At 41.7% G+C, this 20,273-nt stretch overlaps 1 protein-coding gene across 13 annotated transcripts in view; it reads right to left on the bottom strand.

Moving 5' to 3' along the window:
• herc1 (HECT and RLD domain containing E3 ubiquitin protein ligase family member 1) overlaps nt 1-20,273 on the bottom strand; it is a 58,199-nt gene that overhangs the window by 32,186 nt on the left and 5,740 nt on the right. For all 13 annotated transcript variants that reach the window (XM_080029855.1, XM_080029863.1, XM_080029866.1 and 10 more), the window contains exons 3-28: nt 19,367-19,462; nt 18,904-19,098; nt 17,429-17,740; nt 17,113-17,209; nt 14,381-14,524; nt 14,010-14,137; nt 13,576-13,720; nt 12,124-12,295; nt 11,196-11,330; nt 10,835-11,000; nt 10,293-10,418; nt 9,582-9,803; nt 8,608-8,760; nt 7,875-8,007; nt 7,221-7,412; nt 6,380-6,604; nt 6,042-6,215; nt 5,703-5,817; nt 5,467-5,587; nt 5,160-5,331; nt 3,899-4,250; nt 2,420-2,540; nt 2,243-2,294; nt 1,192-1,463; nt 576-791; nt 318-438 (exon numbers count right to left, since the gene is read on the bottom strand). In XM_080029855.1, coding sequence (XP_079885981.1) covers nt 318-438; nt 576-791; nt 1,192-1,463; nt 2,243-2,294; nt 2,420-2,540; nt 3,899-4,250; nt 5,160-5,331; nt 5,467-5,587; nt 5,703-5,817; nt 6,042-6,215; nt 6,380-6,604; nt 7,221-7,412; nt 7,875-8,007; nt 8,608-8,760; nt 9,582-9,803; nt 10,293-10,418; nt 10,835-11,000; nt 11,196-11,330; nt 12,124-12,295; nt 13,576-13,720; nt 14,010-14,137; nt 14,381-14,524; nt 17,113-17,209; nt 17,429-17,740; nt 18,904-19,098; nt 19,367-19,462 — 4,357 coding nt within the window. The remainder of the gene's footprint in view (nt 1-317; nt 439-575; nt 792-1,191; nt 1,464-2,242; nt 2,295-2,419; nt 2,541-3,898; nt 4,251-5,159; nt 5,332-5,466; nt 5,588-5,702; nt 5,818-6,041; nt 6,216-6,379; nt 6,605-7,220; nt 7,413-7,874; nt 8,008-8,607; nt 8,761-9,581; nt 9,804-10,292; nt 10,419-10,834; nt 11,001-11,195; nt 11,331-12,123; nt 12,296-13,575; nt 13,721-14,009; nt 14,138-14,380; nt 14,525-17,112; nt 17,210-17,428; nt 17,741-18,903; nt 19,099-19,366; nt 19,463-20,273) is intronic.

The raw sequence follows: 20,273 nt of genomic DNA, 5'->3' as shown, positions 1-20,273 counted from the left end.
ATGAGGCATCAGACAGGCTGTTGGCAAACATATCTAAAACAGACCTTGATTCTAAAGCAAGCTCAAGGCATTTTAAAAGTTGCCCTGGTTGTGTTTTTTTATAAACATGACCCAATTTAAAAGAACAAGATAGAGTAGATCCAAGTTTCACAGACATTTAAGTAGGAGCTGCCAACTAAAAGATTTAATGAGTGAATGTCATATACAATGTTGTGATGAATGTCTACGACTTGTACATTTAACAAATTGAACCATTTTAGCCCAGTGAATCGTTGAGGCTCCACTTCCCAGGGATGAACAGTAGTAGTCTCTATTACCTATGTGGTGCTTGTTTGCCTGCAGAGCCCTCTCCAGTGTGACAGACAGTTGCTGATAGATCTTATGAACAGCTGTCTGGATTTCCATCTGGATGCGCCTCTTTGCTGCTTTTACACCATCCTGCAAATAAGTACACAGATATTTGAACACACAGTAGGGGTATTTCTCTTCTGTAAATCAGTCACAACCAGTGGGGGTTTCTCCTAACAAGCCAACGGCCTGATAACGTGTTATTCACAGAAATGCCAGCCTCATACCTGGTAGTGATGTAGCTGCACACTCTCTCTCTTCAGCCCTCCAGTGCCTACGGTGCCGAGGCCAAAACAACCAGCCAGGAACTGCAGCCTGACAGAGGTGAGCAGCGAGGAGGACTGGAAGGTGCTGCTGGATCGATCTGCGTTGCCGGGCTGGCTTCCCTTCTCCTCCATGCCAGAGATCAACACCACAATCTGGTGAAGGGCCTCCAACCGCAGCTGGAGATAGAAACACATCCCAGTAGTTGAATAGATACTGTAGGTAACAGAGATAGAAGTGTAGTTCTTGGACTGTATTTTTTTTTGGCCGCACAACAAATCCCAAAGAAAAAAAAACAACGTAGTTAAGTATTGTGTATATATCCAAAGCCTAATATATCTTCTACCACTGTTACATAGAGCTCCGCTGTTGTTATTACAATATACATTGAAAGAATCACTGTTACACCGGGTGTTCCTGCACCACTATGAAGACACAGACTGTAGTAAATATATACAGTATATCAATATATTGTATATTCATTTTATGTGTAGTAAGTTACAGAAAGAAAAGTGACTTGGGCCTCACTTATGGTACCAAGGCACAGAGACCTCAATACAGCCTGAGATAGCCCCTCACCTCTGCCCTGCTCTGTTGCTGTTCCATGGCCAGGATAGTTGCCTGTGGGCTGGTGGACATACTTTCTTCTGGCTCCTTGAAGGCTGGAACCAGGCCCACATCACCGCTGATGAAGCTGACCATGTTGTCAATGAGAGCATAGACGCCCAGTGAGCGACTCAGGTCCAGGTCTGACTCTTCATAGGAGTGGGCCGAGCCGTAGCTGCGCTGGCGGCTCAGTTTGGCTCGGAACCAGGACTCAGCCAGGGAGTCTGGAGAGCTGTGAAGTAAGCCTGGGGACAGAGGGAGAGCAGCCTTTCAGATGCATACATGTACAAGAGAACTCCTTTGAGGAATGGACCATGTTGCTTTTAAGCACTTAAGAGCTATGCAGTGCAGTGCATTATCACTCTGTAAGAGTTCATCAGATGGCCAAATGCTGATTCTTCATGCGGGCACAAGCCTTCATGAGCCATTATGAATTCCTATATAATGGGCGCACTGGGTACTCAATACCCACCGACAGAAAAAAATGCAGCAGTTGAGAAGTGAAATGGAAACCATGACTAGCCTTTCCATATAACTGAAGGCACTGACGTCAAAGTGTCAGTGCTGATGACTTCTGTCAAGGGTCGACGGGTTATTTCATATAAACTCTTCATAAGGAATGAGCCGTCATTGTACAAAGTAAATAACATTCCGATTAGAAGAATGAACTGTTATTTGTACAATAGGCCCATCTGTGTGTTCTCTACTTCTTTTTGCCGTCTATGCATTTAGCACAGAGAGTATAATATGAAGTGTCTTGAAGTGAAGTTCAAAACAAGGCCCTCTTCATGAGATATGAATGGGGGGGCATCGCAGTCATGGAGGAATGAGCTAACAAGAGGAAGAAACATGCCATCGTTTACTTGCTTGGAGCTCCTCTTGTGTTTGGGGCTCAACTGACCCAAAAGAAGCAAATAAACTATCCACACGGGAATCAAAAGACAGAGAGACAAGAGTAACATATGATTGATGACCACAAACAACCTGCAACATCCTTACTCCTAGAAGACAAATCTTTCTTTACCTCTCTTTTTGTGAGAGAATGCCAAATCCAGGTCAACATTTCTCCTTCCACTCTGAAAGAAAAAACAGACACAAAGTCTGATATAGCTTTCAATTCACTATGCCACTGTCATTTCTTGGAATGCTGCTCAAAAAACACAGACATGCGAGTATGTCTATGAGAGAGTGTGTGCTGTACCAGAGTGTAACCCTCTTCATCTGACTCGGGCTGGGAGAGGTCCGACTCGCTCCTTGACTTTATCAGTCTGTAGCTCGGGCTGCTCTGCACAGAACGGCTCTCTGCACTCAGACTCTCACTCCTAAATACACAAACACATCACAGAAACAAATTAGTCGTCTTTGTCAAGCCAATGCAACACTTTAAAACAGTTCCCACCAATCCACTAAATCACTCCTTGCCATCCGCAAGGTAAAATATCTGGCTCTTAATACAGTAAATCTGATATTATTAAAAAGGGCAAGATTCCATTTACTATGACAGAATATGTGAAGGCCATTCAAAGCAAAGGCACACCACAAGCCTTGCAGAACACTAAACAGATGCTTTGAGCTTCAAAGTGCTTTAGGTGGAATGTGGAGTATAAATATACTGAAGGTAAATGGTCGGATTAAACTTGTTGAAACAAGTGAAGAGTAGGTTAAAATATTTCATGTGACCTTAAGAAGTCTGCTTTCAGCTAAATTCAGATAAAAACAGCCGGACACACCTTCTCATGCTTGCCTGTGTTTTTATGCTATTTTGGTGAGAATTGCATTCAGAGATAATATTGGCCAAGATACGGTACTATTAAATGTTTCCCTTTGCCATATGCTTTTTTGGCCAGTCACCTTTTTCAATTTCAAGCTAAAAACATAAAATAATTATTTGAGAGTTTGTCTTAACACACTGCCCATAGAGTTTATAGAGATGATAGTGGTTGCTGTAAACGATTCCTCCACTTCATACTTGCTGCAAAGAGATTCCTTGCTAAATTGATTTTAATGTGAGAGATAGAGGACAAAATCCATAGTCCCCGCTCTGTACAAAAATGCATACAGTCAGCGAAACTAATATAAGGCTTCAGCAATCCGAGAAAGGCAAATAAAATGGGTATGAACCAAAGTTTCCTGTGTGTTATTATTTTTCCACAGCAGCTCAGCAAGAAAATAATGTCCAGGGAAAAACAAAAAGAATGTCACACTAAGAGACTTACTTTAGATCATACCCACATGATTTATCTTGCTGAGTACATGAAATTGGCTTTAGGGGAACTTTGAAAAAGCATTTATGCACAAACACTTGAATTAGAAAAATCAGATTTTTTTCACTAAAATATCGATACTGGATCTGACGATAGGATACAGATATCACGAAAATAAATATCATGATATATTGCTGTATCAATACTGGCCGGAATCACTCCATAGCCAATATGGACAGTAAAAACTATTACAGTGACCAAAAAACTGTTTCAATGTTCATACAGGTAGGCATGGGACTGTTGTTTAAGGATAGACTTTTCCTTAAATGTGTAACTATTCTTTTTTCCTTTGGCTCTGGAGCAACCTTTAAACTTTTAAAAACATGTTCATTTGTACAGCACACTAATCCCTATTAAAGGGGAAACCCAAGTGAATAGTTTTAAATGTATCACTTCCTCCCTTAAACTGCTCTGACCTGGTCATAAAGCTCAGACACTCCTGTGTTGCTGATGCGGACTGCGTCTGGCCCTCCTCCTGGTTCTGCTTGCTCATCTCGCTGAGCACAGGGCTGACCCCCAGCAGCAGCAGGGCACAGCGGTGGATGACAGAGTTACAGGCTGCTGTGTACAGGTCCTGGCCCTCTGGGAGACCTGTGCTCCCCCTCCTCCCTTCCTGAGACAGAATGGTGTCCTCCTCTCCCCCTCCTCCTCCTCCTCCTCCTCCACTCCTGGAGACAGAGCTGGAGCCCAGGCCTGTGCTGCTGCTGGCCCGCTCTCTGTCTCGACTGCGTGCTACCTCCCGTGCTGAGAGGAAACATTGAAAGATTTCTGTGTTGTGCAAGACGCACATACACAATACACACACATAAAACAGACAGACAAGATTGCTAGGTTAGAGGAAGCACATGCGAATGCAACAACGTCAAAAAGCGTCACCTTATCACATTAGAGGCCGACTATTTTTTTAGTGACAACAAAAAGCATTTTTTACAACTGGGTCTCTGTAAATAAGGTAACAAGTAACTAAAATGCATTTTTACAGTATTTCCACTAATGTGTCGGTGAGAAAGCACTCTTTACTGTATGTCAGAAGCAACACTAAGCAGCTACAGCAGCTTCCCACAACTACAGAACATCAAATTCTAATCATGGTAACAGAAATACAGCTCCGGAAAAGATTTAGAGACCACTCCAAATGTTCAGTGTCTCTCGTTTATCTCTTTAGAGGCATATGTTTGAGTAAAATTAACATTTTGATTTAATAAGATAAACTACTGACAAATTTTCTACCAAATTCACAATAAAAATATTTTCATTTAGAGCATTTTCAATAAGTAATGTAGAGATAAAGATTTAAGAAAAATCCAGACTGTTCTCTTAAGTTTTTTCCAGGGCTGTATATTAAACGGGTTGCCAAGCTGCGATGCTTAGTCATATCAAAAACAAATTGGATTATTACCATTGCATTTAAAACTTAACTGCCCATATATAAATAAATAAATAGCCACAACACTGAAACTCCTGCGCATAAACGACTCAACATCTGATTGGAATTAGCTTTTACCAGAACTAACCCAATAAAATGAGTTCATCAAATGTAATAACTGTAGTCATCATGTACAATGAGAGGTGGCAGAATAAAACATTTAAGAATTACATCAAATGATATAACTGCTGTTCCTAATAATAGACGCACTGAAAGCATACACACGCACACCAGCGGGCCCATGTACTCACTCCCAGCCGTCATGACTTCCTGTTCCCTGTCCTCCTCTTCATCATCTTGTTCCTGATGGCCCTCTTCTCTCTCGCGGTCGGCTCTCTCTTCCAGCTCCGCCTCCTCATCGATGGTGCGTGTGAACGAGTTCTCCTGGGGGTCCATGTCCAGAGAGTCCTGATTGTCTGAAATCTGAGTAGTAAAAAAAAAACTAAAAGTTTGCATCCACTTGCAGACAAAGCATCTGTTTAGAAGCTCTTTGACCAAATGCAAGTTACTGAATTAATAAGAGTTGACATGTGTGAACGCAACTTAATATTTACTCACCCTCCTCTCACGCGAAGAGGATCTTGTCTGGATGAAATCCATATTCTTACAGGCCAGCAGGCGGTTTCGTACCATATAAACACTGCGATAGACCTCTGCAAGCGACTTACATGGTTGGTACCTGATGGGAAAATCAAAACATGCATTGTGATGTGTGATGTTTCTTTTAAGGCTTTTACTATAGAACAGTGCGGGGAACCTTCAATTCTACATACAGTAAATATAAATTCCAGTACCTTCCCTCTCCGCAGCCTTGGCACTGCAGCCCTGTGTGCTTCAATAAGGCTGCCAATGCAAACCTGGACACAGTGTCTAAAAGGGATTCATTACTGAGGGACGCATTGTCCCAGTCTGAAACAGAAAACACATTAGAGTCACTACACTGTCACATTCTTTTCAAAACTAATAATCTAGTTTAGAAAACAACTTAAAGCTGGAGTCAGCGATACTGGACATGCCCATATGCAAAGCCGAGGCTGTGTATTAACGCTGATTTGCACAAGAAGCAATTTTGACAATAAGCATTCTACAGAATCACTGACTCCACCTTTAACTCATGATAGTCAGATGTAGACCTTTGCTGATGGCATAGTCCTGCAAGTTGATCCAGAGGCTGTTGGCAGGTTCTTTAGAGGAACCCAGAGCCAAATCCACCAAGACACTCAAGTCAGGATACATGGTGCAGTCGAAGGGCTTCTGCTCTTCATTGCCAGACAGTGCTGCCTCCAATAATGAGCTGATGCAGGCATCTTAAAATACACAAGTGACAAAAATTCATCATAAAGGAAACAAAAGCATAATTTAAAAAAGGGCAAAAGGAGAAACCCGGTCATCTCAGTCGAACACAGTGCAGAATATGTGATGAACATTGACATCACAGCTCATCACAGTACTGTATCTTTCCTCTCCCTACCTAGCTGTGCGATGTCCATTTCCAAGCCGTTGCTGAAGAGGGGCGTTTTGAGCCAGTAAAGAGTATCCTGTTCCTCCAAAGACGTAGGAGCTCCTTGCAGCATCCCACCGAGGCAACGGCCTACCAACAGGGCAACTGTCCTCTCCAGATCCACCAGCCACACCCAGGAGAGAGCAGGCTGCGGCAGGGACATACCTGAGGCTGGCTCAGCAAAGTCAGACGTACCTGGAAAGTTGGAAAATAATTATGTAAGTAATGTGGTGAAAGAAGGAATTGGTCAATTCTACAGCCAAGAAATATAAAGGTTTCCGGGTATAATGAGGTATATCGAGACCTCTACAAAGTTTAAATTAAAGTTTAAAGAAAAGCAGATGCAACATAAGCAATCACAATCAAGAGATTTTGCAACTTACCTGGCCTTGTCAGTACAGTTTAAAGTGTGTGGCTTTTAAATGTTATTCTTACATTTTCTGACCGTAAATCAGTGTGGTAAAGGACCCTAATACATTTTGTCAAGGCAAACACAGACTACACGTGTCAAAATAAAATAATTCAACCCAAGTTTCATTCAAAGAGAAAAACCACAAACGAGGACAATGTACATTATTGTGTAGGAAAATCAGTCTTGATAGCAATCGCTAGCGATGTAATTGCCAGTTAGCTATTACAAAACAGGCTTAAAATTGTCGTGCAGAGATTCAGAATACAAAGGGAAAACTGAAAGCTTCTGAAAAAGGTCATGACTAGTCCCTCAATTAAAATGATAAATTGTCCAAGAAAAGTTTAGCTGATTTGCTGCATGTAAACGTTTTCTTTGTTCAGCTTGTTGGGTCATGCTCACCATGCAGTGGCCACTGCAGCTCCTGGTCCTCCAGTGGGGAGGCTGCAGGCAGCAGTCTGTTGAGGCGGTCCAGAGGAGGCAGCAGGTCCAGCAGCTGGCTCAACAGAGGCCGAGCCACCGACACCGGCAGCAGCAGCAAGGAGTTGATGATCTGGCACAGCATGCTGCCTGCCGCCGACACGTAGATTACATCTGGACAAGATATGAGACATTAAAAGGTCATTATTCTGAATTTCCCAAAAATTACATATTGTTTGGATTTTTGGGTTCAAATCGGTTATTTAAGTACACAAGCAAAGGGGGAAAAGGGAGGCAGAATAATGAAAAGTATTTATTTTTTAATTATTTTCATTAACTTTAAATACATTATCATATCAAAAATACATAACAATATAACCGGAACGATTTCTTTGTCGTTTTATGCCGTTAAAACTGAATTGTCTTTGGCAAAATGTGAAAAAAGCAAAACAAATATTGGAGATAAAATGATAAGAAATATCAATATGTTAACAGAAAAATAATGGAAGCATTTTATGATGAAAAGCCAGAAGCAAAATGTTGAGGATAAACAAGTCAACAGGCTGAAGTCAAGATAGTTAGAGACGAGAGGGCATTTCACACTTGCTGCAAGAGGGAGTAATTGACCCTCTTCACCTTGTAGCTTCTCTCGTATGCTGCCATTCCAGGAACTCTCTTTGATCAAAGTCGCGGAGCGGGAGAAGATATCTGTGGCGTGAGGCAGCAGGAGTTGCAGGTGCTTGTGGAGTAAAGCCACACTGCTGGAGTTCTGCGGAAAACCATGAAGATAAGGATGTTTTTTAAACTGTTCTTCTCACCAACAATAGTCCCTTTTTTAAATGAAACCCTTAACCTTTAAGATTGCTACTGTCAGAAAAAATGTGATGCTACTGACAGTAGGACCATCATTAAAAAACATAGTATTTAGGCAACTGTGATTCATAATTATACACAGACAGTAAAATCCCTCTTATTTATTGTTTAATCTATATATAAATACAAATCAAATAAAACCATCCATCTCAGAGTTAATTCGCTTCATGCGTCAGTTATGAAAAAGGCTGAGTGTTCCCTTTCAAGCAATTTGATTCAGACCATGTGGGTTCTAAATTTAGATGGGAAATAGAAAAGTAAATAACTTCTTATCAAATTGACCATCAAGGGATATTTGCCTTTCAATTACAATTTGTGCATAACTTTGTGTAAACAAACCAGATAACATTATGTTGTTATCCAGCCTGTGTCACAAGAAGGCATTGGTCACTGGACAAAGAAGACATTTTGACTGTGTAAAAACTATTTCCCCCACAATAGTCCTCATATCTATGGAAGAGAAAGTAAGTATGTTTGAGCAGTTGAAGGTCCATACCTCAGTAACTGAGTTAATGTGGCAGTATGCCAACAGCTGCTTCTGCAGGGAACACAGGAGTTGGTGGAGGTGGGCTGGTTGGCTGCTGTCAGAGGAAGACGTGCCTTGCTGCAACTTGTCACTGTTTTTCTCCAGCTCACCAAATGCCTGGTCCTGCACAACATAAACATGACCGCATGACATCAGATATAAACAACTACAGGTTTACGGATAGGGGTATCTTCAAAGTAAAGGTATTTATCCACGCAAATGAAATAAGTAACGGTACTGCAGTCAAAGGGAATGAGGTCCTGGAAGGAGTGTTTTCATTCAGAAAATGGTATGCAAGCCACAGTTTGCTTTTAGCTGTGAACTTAAAGCTGGTTATGAAAGTTACAGGAGTGCTAACAAAGTTGTCAAGAATTAAAAGCAGCATCAGATCCTATGACTTTCATGCCCATATTTGGCAATAGTAACATGTTCAACTCATAGATAGTATATAAAACTACAAAATAGTGAACACAAGCTAATTATAGAAGCTGAAAATTAGATCTCGATAAGTTGCACAGAATCCTTGTTGGACTTTTGTATTGGGGTCAAATTTAGACCAACCAAAATTGAATTTCATCAGTTTCTGCCTGTGTTTGTGTTGCAATCAATGATGCCATCTGTAGAGAACAAGGCACACGACCAAACCACTGCTGTGCCAGGAATAAAAAGGAGGTGATAATAACAAAGGATTAAACATGACTCATTCTCCGTCTCCAGCACTTGAAGCGAGGGAGATGGAGATAGGGAGACGGAGAGTGTAACAATGGTGCTCATTATGTTGACTTCACTGATGACTTCCTTCCTGAGTAATGTCTGCCTTTGTCAGGTCCAAATAGAAGATAATAATCCTACAAATGATGGTTTGTTATTGAGTAACGCACACAGAGAGCAAGCTCTGTGCCCAGTCATGGTGCTGAACCAAACATTGTATAACATCTACTTACAGTATAAAAGCCCAGGTTCCTGAGCAGTGTCTTCATAAGGATCTCAGCCAGGTGGGTGTCAGGGTGGCCTGCTGTGGTGCTATATGTGGGGTCAGGGGAAGTTGTAAAGCCCGGGCCAGATGAAAGTACTTCGGGGCCATCAGCAGGAGAGCTGTAACCCAGGAGCGAGGCTACGTGGGTGTGGTCCTGCAGACTAGTCAGGATAATATCCAGCTGCATTCTCTGTGACACAGACACACATACTTCAATTATAATGCCTAAGATAATCAGTTATGAAATGATCCACAGAATCTGTCGGGTTAGATATTGATGCATTCCATCTGGGCAAACATTATTGTTATCAGTAGCTTTAATTAAAAGTAGTGATGACGTACAGTTGAAATTCAACAAGAAATAACATTTTAAACAGTTTGAGGAAAGCACCTGCTTCTGTTATTAAGGGCAATTGTGTTGCCCTCAGAACGTTTTATTGCTGGACTGCCAAGCATCCTGAAAGCCTATTGTTGAAATGCATATTAAGATGACAAGGCATGATAAGGCATCATGGTCAAAATGTTGTGGCTGCAGGAGCAAGAACAACAAACCAAGCTAATTGACCCTTGAACCAAGCAGCTTGTGGAAAAGCTGACCATTACTGACCTAACTTACACAATCTAAAAGCAGCTATCTCTATTATATGTATATATCTGTGTTTTAGCTAACATAGGGTACCTGTCCTTTGGAGAGACTCTCCCATCTGTCAGGGCCCTGAGGCAGCAAGGAGTGAAGAAGCTCCATCCTCTCTCTCAGTGGAGGCAGCAGCATGGTCGCTCCCACAGACAGAGTCTCAATCACTGCCTGATGAGACAAACATTCACTCACTCACTCACATATCAGCACTGCGTCAGGTCATGTGATAATGCACCACTGATTTAAGATATTAGTTTATGCTGCCTTACAGTTCATGCCCACTTTGCATCTGGCTGAACAACGCCACTTAACTGCAATATAATGTATAACTAATCCTCTCGTGGGCTATAGCTTAATTTATTTATTGCTGACTCGGAAAATAAACAGCTGATTTATCATTAATGAAAATAATCCTATACCGCGCAGCATATATTTTCAGTGAGACTTGTAAAGTGAATTTCATGTTTACAATTTAAAGACTCATCCTTAATCATCAACTAACTTTAAATATGTTTTGTTTCATCCTGATAGTATAGGGACTAACAATTCCCCCCTACGATCAACAGTGCGTCTACTTTTTGTACCTCCTGAATTTCATCTGGCACAGAAGAGTCCATCAGCCTGAAGAGCAGGTTCCTCAGCGGCCTGGCCTGCCGACCCAAGATACTGGTGGCCACGCCCCCGGCCAGAGCTAGAGCAAGATGATTGGACAATAGCCGAAGGCACAGCTTGAGGAAGTTATGATGCTCCCTGTAAATACATTTAAAAAATAAACTTGTGAGATCAAATTGATAAGAGAATATATCTAGCCATATTCATAATCGGACAATCAACAATTGAAAAGAAAAAAAGGTGTGTTAGTATGAATTTGCAACCCCCTCAAAAAGGAGATGGATGATCTCAAAGGAGTTTAACCTTATTTGCGTGCAGACTTTGTGATCTTACCTGGATGAGGGGAACGGCAGAGGAGGAACTTCACTGTTGATGCCGTCACAGTAACGCTCAAGGAAGGAGCGCAAATGGGAGAATGTACTTTCTTCCAGGTCCACGCAGTAGGGCCTGTGCCAAGCCACCACTTGCCTAGAGAGCCACAGTGAGAAAATAAGATTAAGTACTTCATAGGTACTCGATTGGTAGGGTAAAGAGGTTAGGAATATACATACACACTTAAATGACTATTAAAACTGTTCTTCTGGAGGGACACAGCATTAACCGATTGTGCTCTGCAAATGCTTTGTCAGATAGAATGATTATTTGATCATTAAAGCACTTCTCCAGTGATTTATTTTAGCACTATATCATAAAGTTGGTGGACTCACAAAATGACGGTCAAAATGGAGATTTCATTGCCAAGTATAGGTGAAGTTCCAAAAATGCTAGATGCTACAACTCCCATATTTGCTACTCAATAGTCTTTTATAAGAGCCCCCTTTCCTTCTGAATGCCCACTTGGTTAAAACCTCACACCTATAGTTTCTAACGCAGGCTTTGTAAAAAATGTTAACCAAGATAACCCTGGTGACAGCATCAGGGCATTAAATCAGGTGCCCAAAATGCAGGTTAAGTCAAAGAAAAAAGCACTGTATGTTCTTTCATGACTATGCTTATTTTTTTCTACTGCAGGGGTCTTAGTACTTTTATCCAGGCTGAATAATTCTGCCACCTTTTTCTTTGAACCACACTAAATTGCCTACCCTTACTGGCACACGTCACAGGCCGTTGCTGACTTTTGCCCTACATTGTGCAATCCCTTTTAAGCAGAGAAGTCCCTACCTTCACCCTTCCTCCCCCTTTGCGTGAATATCTCCTGTAAATTTGGGTTACGGTCAATGTTGCCTACACAAGAGTCAGAGTGTTTACATTGGTAGCTGACCTGTCTCTGGGCAGTGCTGTCCATGCCAGGCTGTGGGAGGTGCCGGCTGAGATCTGCTGAATAGCGACTCCATCCAGGCCCACAACCTTCTTGGGCTTGGTTATTGGCCCCGTGGAGTTCCCCTGGCCACACTGGCCCATGGAGTTGTTGCCCCATGCATATACTTCGTTGTCTAAATGGTGGTTGAGTCCAAGAAAAGTTTCATAATATTACATATGGCTGACAATATTTGTTATAATGCACATGAAATTACACGCAATTAACCTTTAGTTACATAATATTAGCTTCAACATATTTGGCACATACATTTTCTATAAAACAATGCTTTCAACAATTCACATTTTTAATAAACCAGAAATCTCCCAGTGCCGGCAAAGTAAGATTCTGGGATTGACACAGGCAGTGGATTTGCAATATACTGTAACATTGACTGTTGCAATGACTCAATGCAGCACCTGACGTTCATAGTTGACCATATACAGATAAGCTCTTAACCCATTGATGACGGCTGCTGCGCGAAGCCACATTGTATCTCCTGCCTGATGCTGCTTCGCGCAGCATTGTTACTTTATCTAATTTTCATGGCGTGCGCAACATAGAATGCACCGTCATTGGTTCAAATACACATGAGGTGGGTTTTGTTGATTTTTTTTAAGACCACGTGACCACCAAAAAAATTTGTGGTTTGCCGAAAATCACGCTAATCAAAACATTTATAAATAAATAATAATAAAAAAAATACGCCAGCTGTGTCGGCAATAGTGTATTACAGAACAGTTAGTGGCGTTCGGAGCGCAGAATCAAGGTCTACTATAGGCTACTGACGAAAATCACACAACACATTGCATCTATTTATTAACAATATTTATTTATTTTGTTTTCATCTCCGTGGTATACAGCCGTTTGGACCAGCTGATCGGCTCCCGACAGCAGGAGTCAGTCTGCGTTCCAGTTGTACTGGGAAGTCGGATTTATGGTGCCAGTGATAATTGAACTAAATAATAAAATAAAGCTATCTTCTCCTTCCTATATCTGTCTATCTTTATCCATCCACTGCACACTCAGTCACTACTATCCATGCTAAAAGGAAGCAGGATTATAACCTTGTTTAGCACATTATTTTTAAATATTTTATATTATTTATTCTTTTTTTTCTCCCCCATCTAATTTTGACGATTTTTAGAACAATTTGTTGGTTTGTAAGCGCTAAGGGAGCATGTTTAAATAAAACCTGTGAACCTTAACTTTTAAATGTATTTTATTTCATGTTTCTATGTGCTACACAGGCTTAGATATCAAGGTTTTGGTAGACTTGACAATTCATACTATTTTTTCAGAAAACCCTCAGGCATTAAGGACATGCATCCTAGATTGCCATAGTCATCAATGGGTTAAGAAAGAAAGACAGTCTTCAGGAGAAAGTAATGTCAAGAAAAAGGGAGAGACAACTACCATGCGACAAGGCCAGGCAGTGACTGTCCCCTATGGAGATGTCCACCACCCTGGTGGTAGCCAGCTCCTCAATTAGTTTGGGCCTGAGTGCTGTGGCCTCAGAAGAACCACACCCCAGGCAAGCACCGCAGCCCCAGGCATACACCTAAAAACAAGTGACAAGAATCATTATTATTCACCTTGCAAGGCATTTCCCCCAGACAAAAACTATATTGATGAGAAAACAGTGAGACTATGAGACAAAGAAGAGCTATTCAACGTGACAGGCCCTGACCTTAAAACATATCACTGTAAACATCCTGTCCTTAGGAATGCATGAACAGCTGCATGCATTTTTTGGACAAATGTTCAAGAAATTCAAGCCTCCCCTTCTTTTCTCAAGAAACCACAGCTTAAATTCTGTTTGAATTAGCAATGCATGCCTGATGTCTTACCTGTCCGGTAGAGGTTAAGGCAAGAGACGACTGGCTTCCTGCACACACTTTTCTGATGAACATCCCTTGCAGGGCCTCCACTACTTTTGGCTTGTAGACTCTATTAGTATCACCATGACCTAATTTTCCTGCAGAACAACAAATGTTTCTTTTTTAGACCGATTAATAAAAAATAAAAAATGTTTTTGTAAATATACTGTACATTCAGACCATAAACATAGAGTAACTGCAATGCACAGACAGTGTAGAAGTGTACAAGAGCACATTCAAAATTATCATTTCAAAAGAATAGTGTTTCACTGTTCTAATTCTAAAATAAAAAATTCAAAATAATGTTTAACAACGTTAGTCAAGGTAGAGGGTTTACACACCATTGTCCCCTCCTCCAAAGGACCACACAGTGCGTCCATCCTTTGACAGTGCAATGGTATGGGAGCTACCACATGACACCTCTCCAACATTGCTGATGTCTTTAACCAAGGTTGGAATGTTTCTGCTGTTGCTGTCCCCGTGACCTGCAATCCCAAACAAAGTCAAACCGTTTACAATTAGAAACTTTTTTTTTATATACAGTATCTCACAAAAGTGAGTACACCCCTCACATTTCTTCAAATATTTCATTATATCTTTCCATGCGACAACACTGAATAAATGACACTTTGATACAATGTAAAGTAGTCAGTGTACAGCTTGTATAACAGTGTAAATTTACTGTCCCCTCAAAATAACTCGACACACAGCCATTAATGTCTAAACTGTTGGCAACAAAAGTGAGTACACCCCTAAGAAAAAATTTCCAAATTGGGCCCAAAGTGTCAATATTTTGTTTTGCCATCATTATTTTCTAGCACTGCCTTAACCCTCTTGGGCATGTAGTTCACTAGAGCTTCACAGGTTGCAACTGGAACCCTCTTCCACCCATTCATGACGACATCAAGGAGCTGGTGGATATTAGAGTCCTTGCGCTCCTCCATCTCCCGTTTGAGGATGCCCCAAAGATGCTCAATAGGGTTTAAGACTGGTGACATGCTTGGCCAGTCCATAACCTTTACCCTCAGCTTCTTTAGCAAGCCAGTGGTCGTTTGGAGGGGTGTTTGGGGTCGTTATCATGTTGCAGTACTGCCCTGCGGCCCAGTTTATGAAGGGAGGGGATCATGCTCTGCTTCAGTATGTCACAGTACATGTTAGAATTCAATGAACTGTAGATCCCCAGTGCTGGCAGCACTCATGCAGCCCCAGACCATGACACTCCAACCACCATGCTTGACTCTAGGCAAGACACACTTGTCTTTGTACTCCTCACCTGGTTGCCGCTCCACACTCTTAACACCATCTGAACCAAATAAATGTATTTTGGTCTCATCAGACCACAGGACATGGTTGCAGTAATCCATGTCCGTAGTCTGTTTGTCTTCAGCAAACTTTTTGTGGGGTTTCTTGTGCATCATCTTTAGAATAGGCTTCCTTCTGGGATGACAGCCATGCAGACCAGTATGATGCAGAGTGCGGCGTATGGTCTGAGCACTGACAGGTTGACCCCCCACCCCTTCAAGCCCTTCAGCAATGCTGGCAGCACTCATACGTCTATTTTCCAAAGCCAACCTCTGTGTACGACGCTGACCACGTGCACTCAACCTTCGTAAACTGGGCCGCAGGGTGGTATTGCAACATGATAACGACCCCAAACACACCTCCAAGACGACCAGTGGCTTGCTAAAAAAGCTGAGGGTAAAGGTTATGGCCTGGCCAAGCCTGTCTCCAGACCTAAACCCTATTGAGCATCTTTGGGGCATCCTCAAACGGAAGGTGGAGGAGCGCAAGGTCTTTAATATCCACCAGCTCTGTGATGCTGTCATAAATGGGTGGAAGAGGGTTCCAGTTGCAACCTGTGAAGCTCTAGTGAACTACATGCCCAAGAGGGTTAAGGCAGTGCTGGAAAATAATGGTGGTCACACAAAATATTTACACTTTGGGCCCAATTTGTAAATTTTTTCTAAGGGGTGTACTCACTTTTGTTGCCAGCAGTTTAGACATTAATGGCTGTGTGTCGAGTTATTTTGAGGGGACAGTAAATTTACACTGTTATACAAGCTGTACACTGACTACTTTACATTGTATCAAAGTGTCATTTATTCAGTGTTGTCCCATGGAAAGATATAAAGAAAAATGTGAAGAAATGTGAGGGGTGTACTCACTTTTGTGAGATACTGTATATATTTTTTGGGCATTTTTATGCTTTATTGACAGTGCAGAGAGACAGAGGTGAAATGGGGCAGAGAGGGGAGTGACATGCAGAGGACGACCGCGGGCGGGAATCGAAACCGGGTCTGCTGCTGGGCCCCGGGGGGGGGGAACGCCCTACCAACTGAGCTAAGGGCGCCCCCACAATTAGAAACTTTAAGAACACAGAAGGATTTTTTCTTTTTCTGAATCAAGGCACCGAAGGGTAACACAAACAAGGTGACACGTAAAACCCCTGAACCGATTGTTTGTACGGTATGTAGGCAAGGCCCAGTTCGTACAAAAAGGCAACTCAAAGTGCATCACAATAAAACATCAAACAACAAAGTATACAGTTCAATAAAAAACTATTTAGAAAGCTAAATTACAGGGTGGATTTGGCAATATAAAAAAGAAAAGTTTTTATCTTTGACTCAAAAGCAGTCCCAGTCTGGGCTTGTCTAATATCATCTGGAAGCCAATTCCAGGTCTTAGTCGCATGATACCAGAATGCTGCTTCACCATGTTTTGTTCTTACTCTTTGAACCACCAGTAGGCCAGCCCCAGATGACCTCAGCGTACTACAAGGGTTGTCTATGTAAGCCTGCACATCAGGGGCATGTTGACGGGCATCAGTGTATCAGGATCTGCCACAGCCCTAATACCAAACATTGCTGCACGACAACTCTTTAGCGAGGTAGCAACTTTATTCACACTCACTCTCTGATCATATCCAATAACTTGAATGACTTCTGCCACACAGAGAATTAAAAAATTATTGATGGATATTTAATTGAATTGCCTCAAATTAAGTGATATTCCACAATACAGACAATGCATGCTTAGCAGACAATGCATGCTTAGCATGAGTTCAGCATCTTACCTAATCTTCCAAAATCTCCTTCACCCCATGTGTAGAGCTCTCCATCCTCACTGACTGCAGCACTGTGTCTGTAGCCAGCAGACACACATACCACCACCTGATACAAAACAAAACAAAAGTGGCTTACGATAAAGCAGTTATAAGAAACTCATACAAAACTGCACCATCTGAACAAAGTGAAGGAGAGAAAAAAAGACTTGTAATATGTAGGATACCTCAACTTCTTGCCTTACTTTGTTTATTTAAAAAATAAAAAAGAATGTGTAAATGAAATACCATGTGTAAAGGTGCACTCAAATGCTGGGTGAAACCCTACCTTCCCCTGAAGTGGCCCCTGGATAAGTTTAGGGTATTTCTGTGTAGAGCTGTTCCCGTGACCCAGTTTGCCATAATCACCGTCACCCCAGCTGAACACCTCTCCCTCCGTAGTGAAGGCCAGCGTGTGGCCATCGGAGCCCTTGGATGAAGACACCTTCTTGATGGCACGGTGGGGTTCAAAGGTCAGCTTCTTGAGCGTTGATTGGTTGTTGGAGTCCCCCAGGCCTAAGCGGCCATAGCTGCCTTTCCCGCAAGCCCGAACGGAGCCATCAGAAGAGATCACAAAAGTGCAGTACTGGCCCGCCTCAATCTGCGGAGACAAGAGGAAAAGCTTTTGTGTCTGTGGGTCGTGAAAGACTGCAGGCTGACTCAGCATTCTCACACTTCATCGACCTAGTGTCACAGAGTGAGTGGGAAAGACTGTGCAATGTTGGCTGCGAATTAGGTAATTTCCTGCCACAACAAAAGATGCAACCAGTAGGGAGTGTGTGTGTGTGTGTGTGTGTGTATTTCTATTATCTTTTTATATTTTGTTTTATTGTCTAGTTTTATCCATATTATCTCTAATTGTGCTTCGAATTTAGTGTCACTGAGTGAGTGTGAAAGCCCCGTTTCCACCGAATGGTGCGGCTTGGTTCAGTGTGGCTCAGCACACGTTTCCATGGTCAAAAGTTTGGTAGCACTGCTCAGTGGAAACGTGAGTGAGTGGGTCCAACAGGCCCCTTAACAATGTTGTGGCAAAATGCTATAGAGTGCTACGGTATACCATAAGACTGCATACTATTTGACCCATCAGCCATGTGACAGTTTCAGATTTCTATTATATTTAATTATTAACGTTCCTGCATATGTCATTGTTATTTCCCCAGTTATTGAAAGCATTTAAACATAAAAAAAAAATTGCTTCTGCAGAAATGGCTTAGAAGACACAGTGCACATTTGTCACCAAGGTTTCCTAATTCTATACAAAGACAAGAAGTGAAGAGATACTGTTACAACAACAGTTCTGTAGGCCGTATAAATTGTGAATTATATGGTTAGTAACAGTCTGTCATCTTCATGATTGGGTTTCCCTTCTCTTCTAATTGAAAAATAAGAACAACATTGTAGGAGGAACAAAAATCCCGACGTTGTCTGCTCCTCCAACTTAAAGAGCACAAGGCCCTGTCTCATCCTATCTTTATAACAAATTAACCATGCCATATTGCTTTGATCTGCAACTGTAGTTTCCCTGAAATGCATTTTGTCACCATGTCTATACAGCCTTCTTTTATGCTGATCAGTAGAATTCATGCTTTGAGGGAAAACATTTTTTTCCTCTTTTAAGTCAACAACATAAGGCAAAAACCTAGCTAAACTCATTTTGAAAGTCATGACATTTCTTGTACTTCTCATGATGAATACAGGAAAACAGCTGTTTCCTCTCTCAACATGAGCACATAGACACAGCAAATGTAAATGGTTTCCTCTTACTGTCTGTGCATCTGCGAAGCTGGCAGCCAACTTGGGCTGCAAGATCTTCTCCTGTGTGCCCTCCACTAGCTGGTGGCTGCTGTTACTGCCCCACACATACACCTCACAGGTTTCAGACACCACGGGTGCCTCACCCGTCTGTATGCTGTCTGGACTGACACAAGTGCGAGAGTAGTCTGATGCCATTCGACAGACCTGGAAGAAGAGGACATGATTAACAAACTCTTTCAGACATGTTTACTTTCTTTGGAATAGTTACTGTCTGGTAAGTTTCTTTCCACAAAAAAGATGAACTATCTAGTTAAAAAAATTACACCTATTCCTTTTACTTCCAGATAAAAGAACAAGCAAAAGAGAACACATTTTAATGGCTAGGACTATCATTTTCAAAATGAACCCATTAGGTTATAGTACAAGTACAGTAACAAAGACAATAAAGTAAATTATTGGTAAAATGTCTTACCTCTTCAAAAAGACAGAGTGCAGCCTCATACAATGAGCACAGGCCATCAGAGGTCCGTGTGGGTTCTCGCCACTGGCTGCGATCAGCCGAGGAGCCCTAAGACAATCAAATGCACAACTCATTAGACCAGACAATAAAGTATGAACATCACACCTAATCAGTCATGTAACAGCTACTGCCATCGGTGTATGAGTGTGTGTATGAATGGGTGAATGAATGTGGTGAGAAATGTAAAGTGCTTTGGGACTGAGAAAATTGGCTAAAAAGCGCTATATAAGTCAAGTCCATTTACCATTTAACAGACCCCAATAAATATTGAATAATTGAATAACCTTTGTACTGCTGTAGATCTCAAAGAAAGTAAAACAGCCCTTTGTAGCCCGTTTGTATTTGGTTGGTGGAAATTCACTTAGATGACAAACTAAACGACTATGGTGCAGAACGTAATGCCATGCTTGACTGATCTCAGAGAAAATTTTTTCAGTTATAACACGGTCACACCTTAAGATCATAATACTTCAGCGCTTTAAAGAATATAGATGAAGGAAAATTGTTCATTGTCCTGAAATATTTTTTGCAGTAGGTTTCTACTGATTCCATAGTTTTCCAGGAGAGAAATTAATTGAATGAATAACGTCTTGATACTCAATAGAGGGAGGGGCGATTCAGGAGAATGCTTGTTGTCAAAATCACTTTGACAAAATCAATAAATATCTCCTCACAATCTGTCCATACTGTGTGCAATCTGTAAAAAACCTGGGGTTAATTCACAGCCTAGGCTTTGTAAACAAAGTGTATGTGAACAAAGGGGCTCACTGTCGCTAGCAACATGCTAGTTTACAAAGCCTACCTAGGGTGTGTATCAACACTGGATTTTCTAGGTACAAGTAGCAGATCGTGAGGAAAT

This window comes from Ammodytes marinus (assembly GCF_949987685.1).
Source record: "Ammodytes marinus genome assembly, chromosome: 1".
Taxonomy (NCBI): Eukaryota; Metazoa; Chordata; class Actinopteri; order Uranoscopiformes; family Ammodytidae; genus Ammodytes; species Ammodytes marinus.
This window is presented reverse-complemented; position numbering and strand designations above follow the sequence as displayed.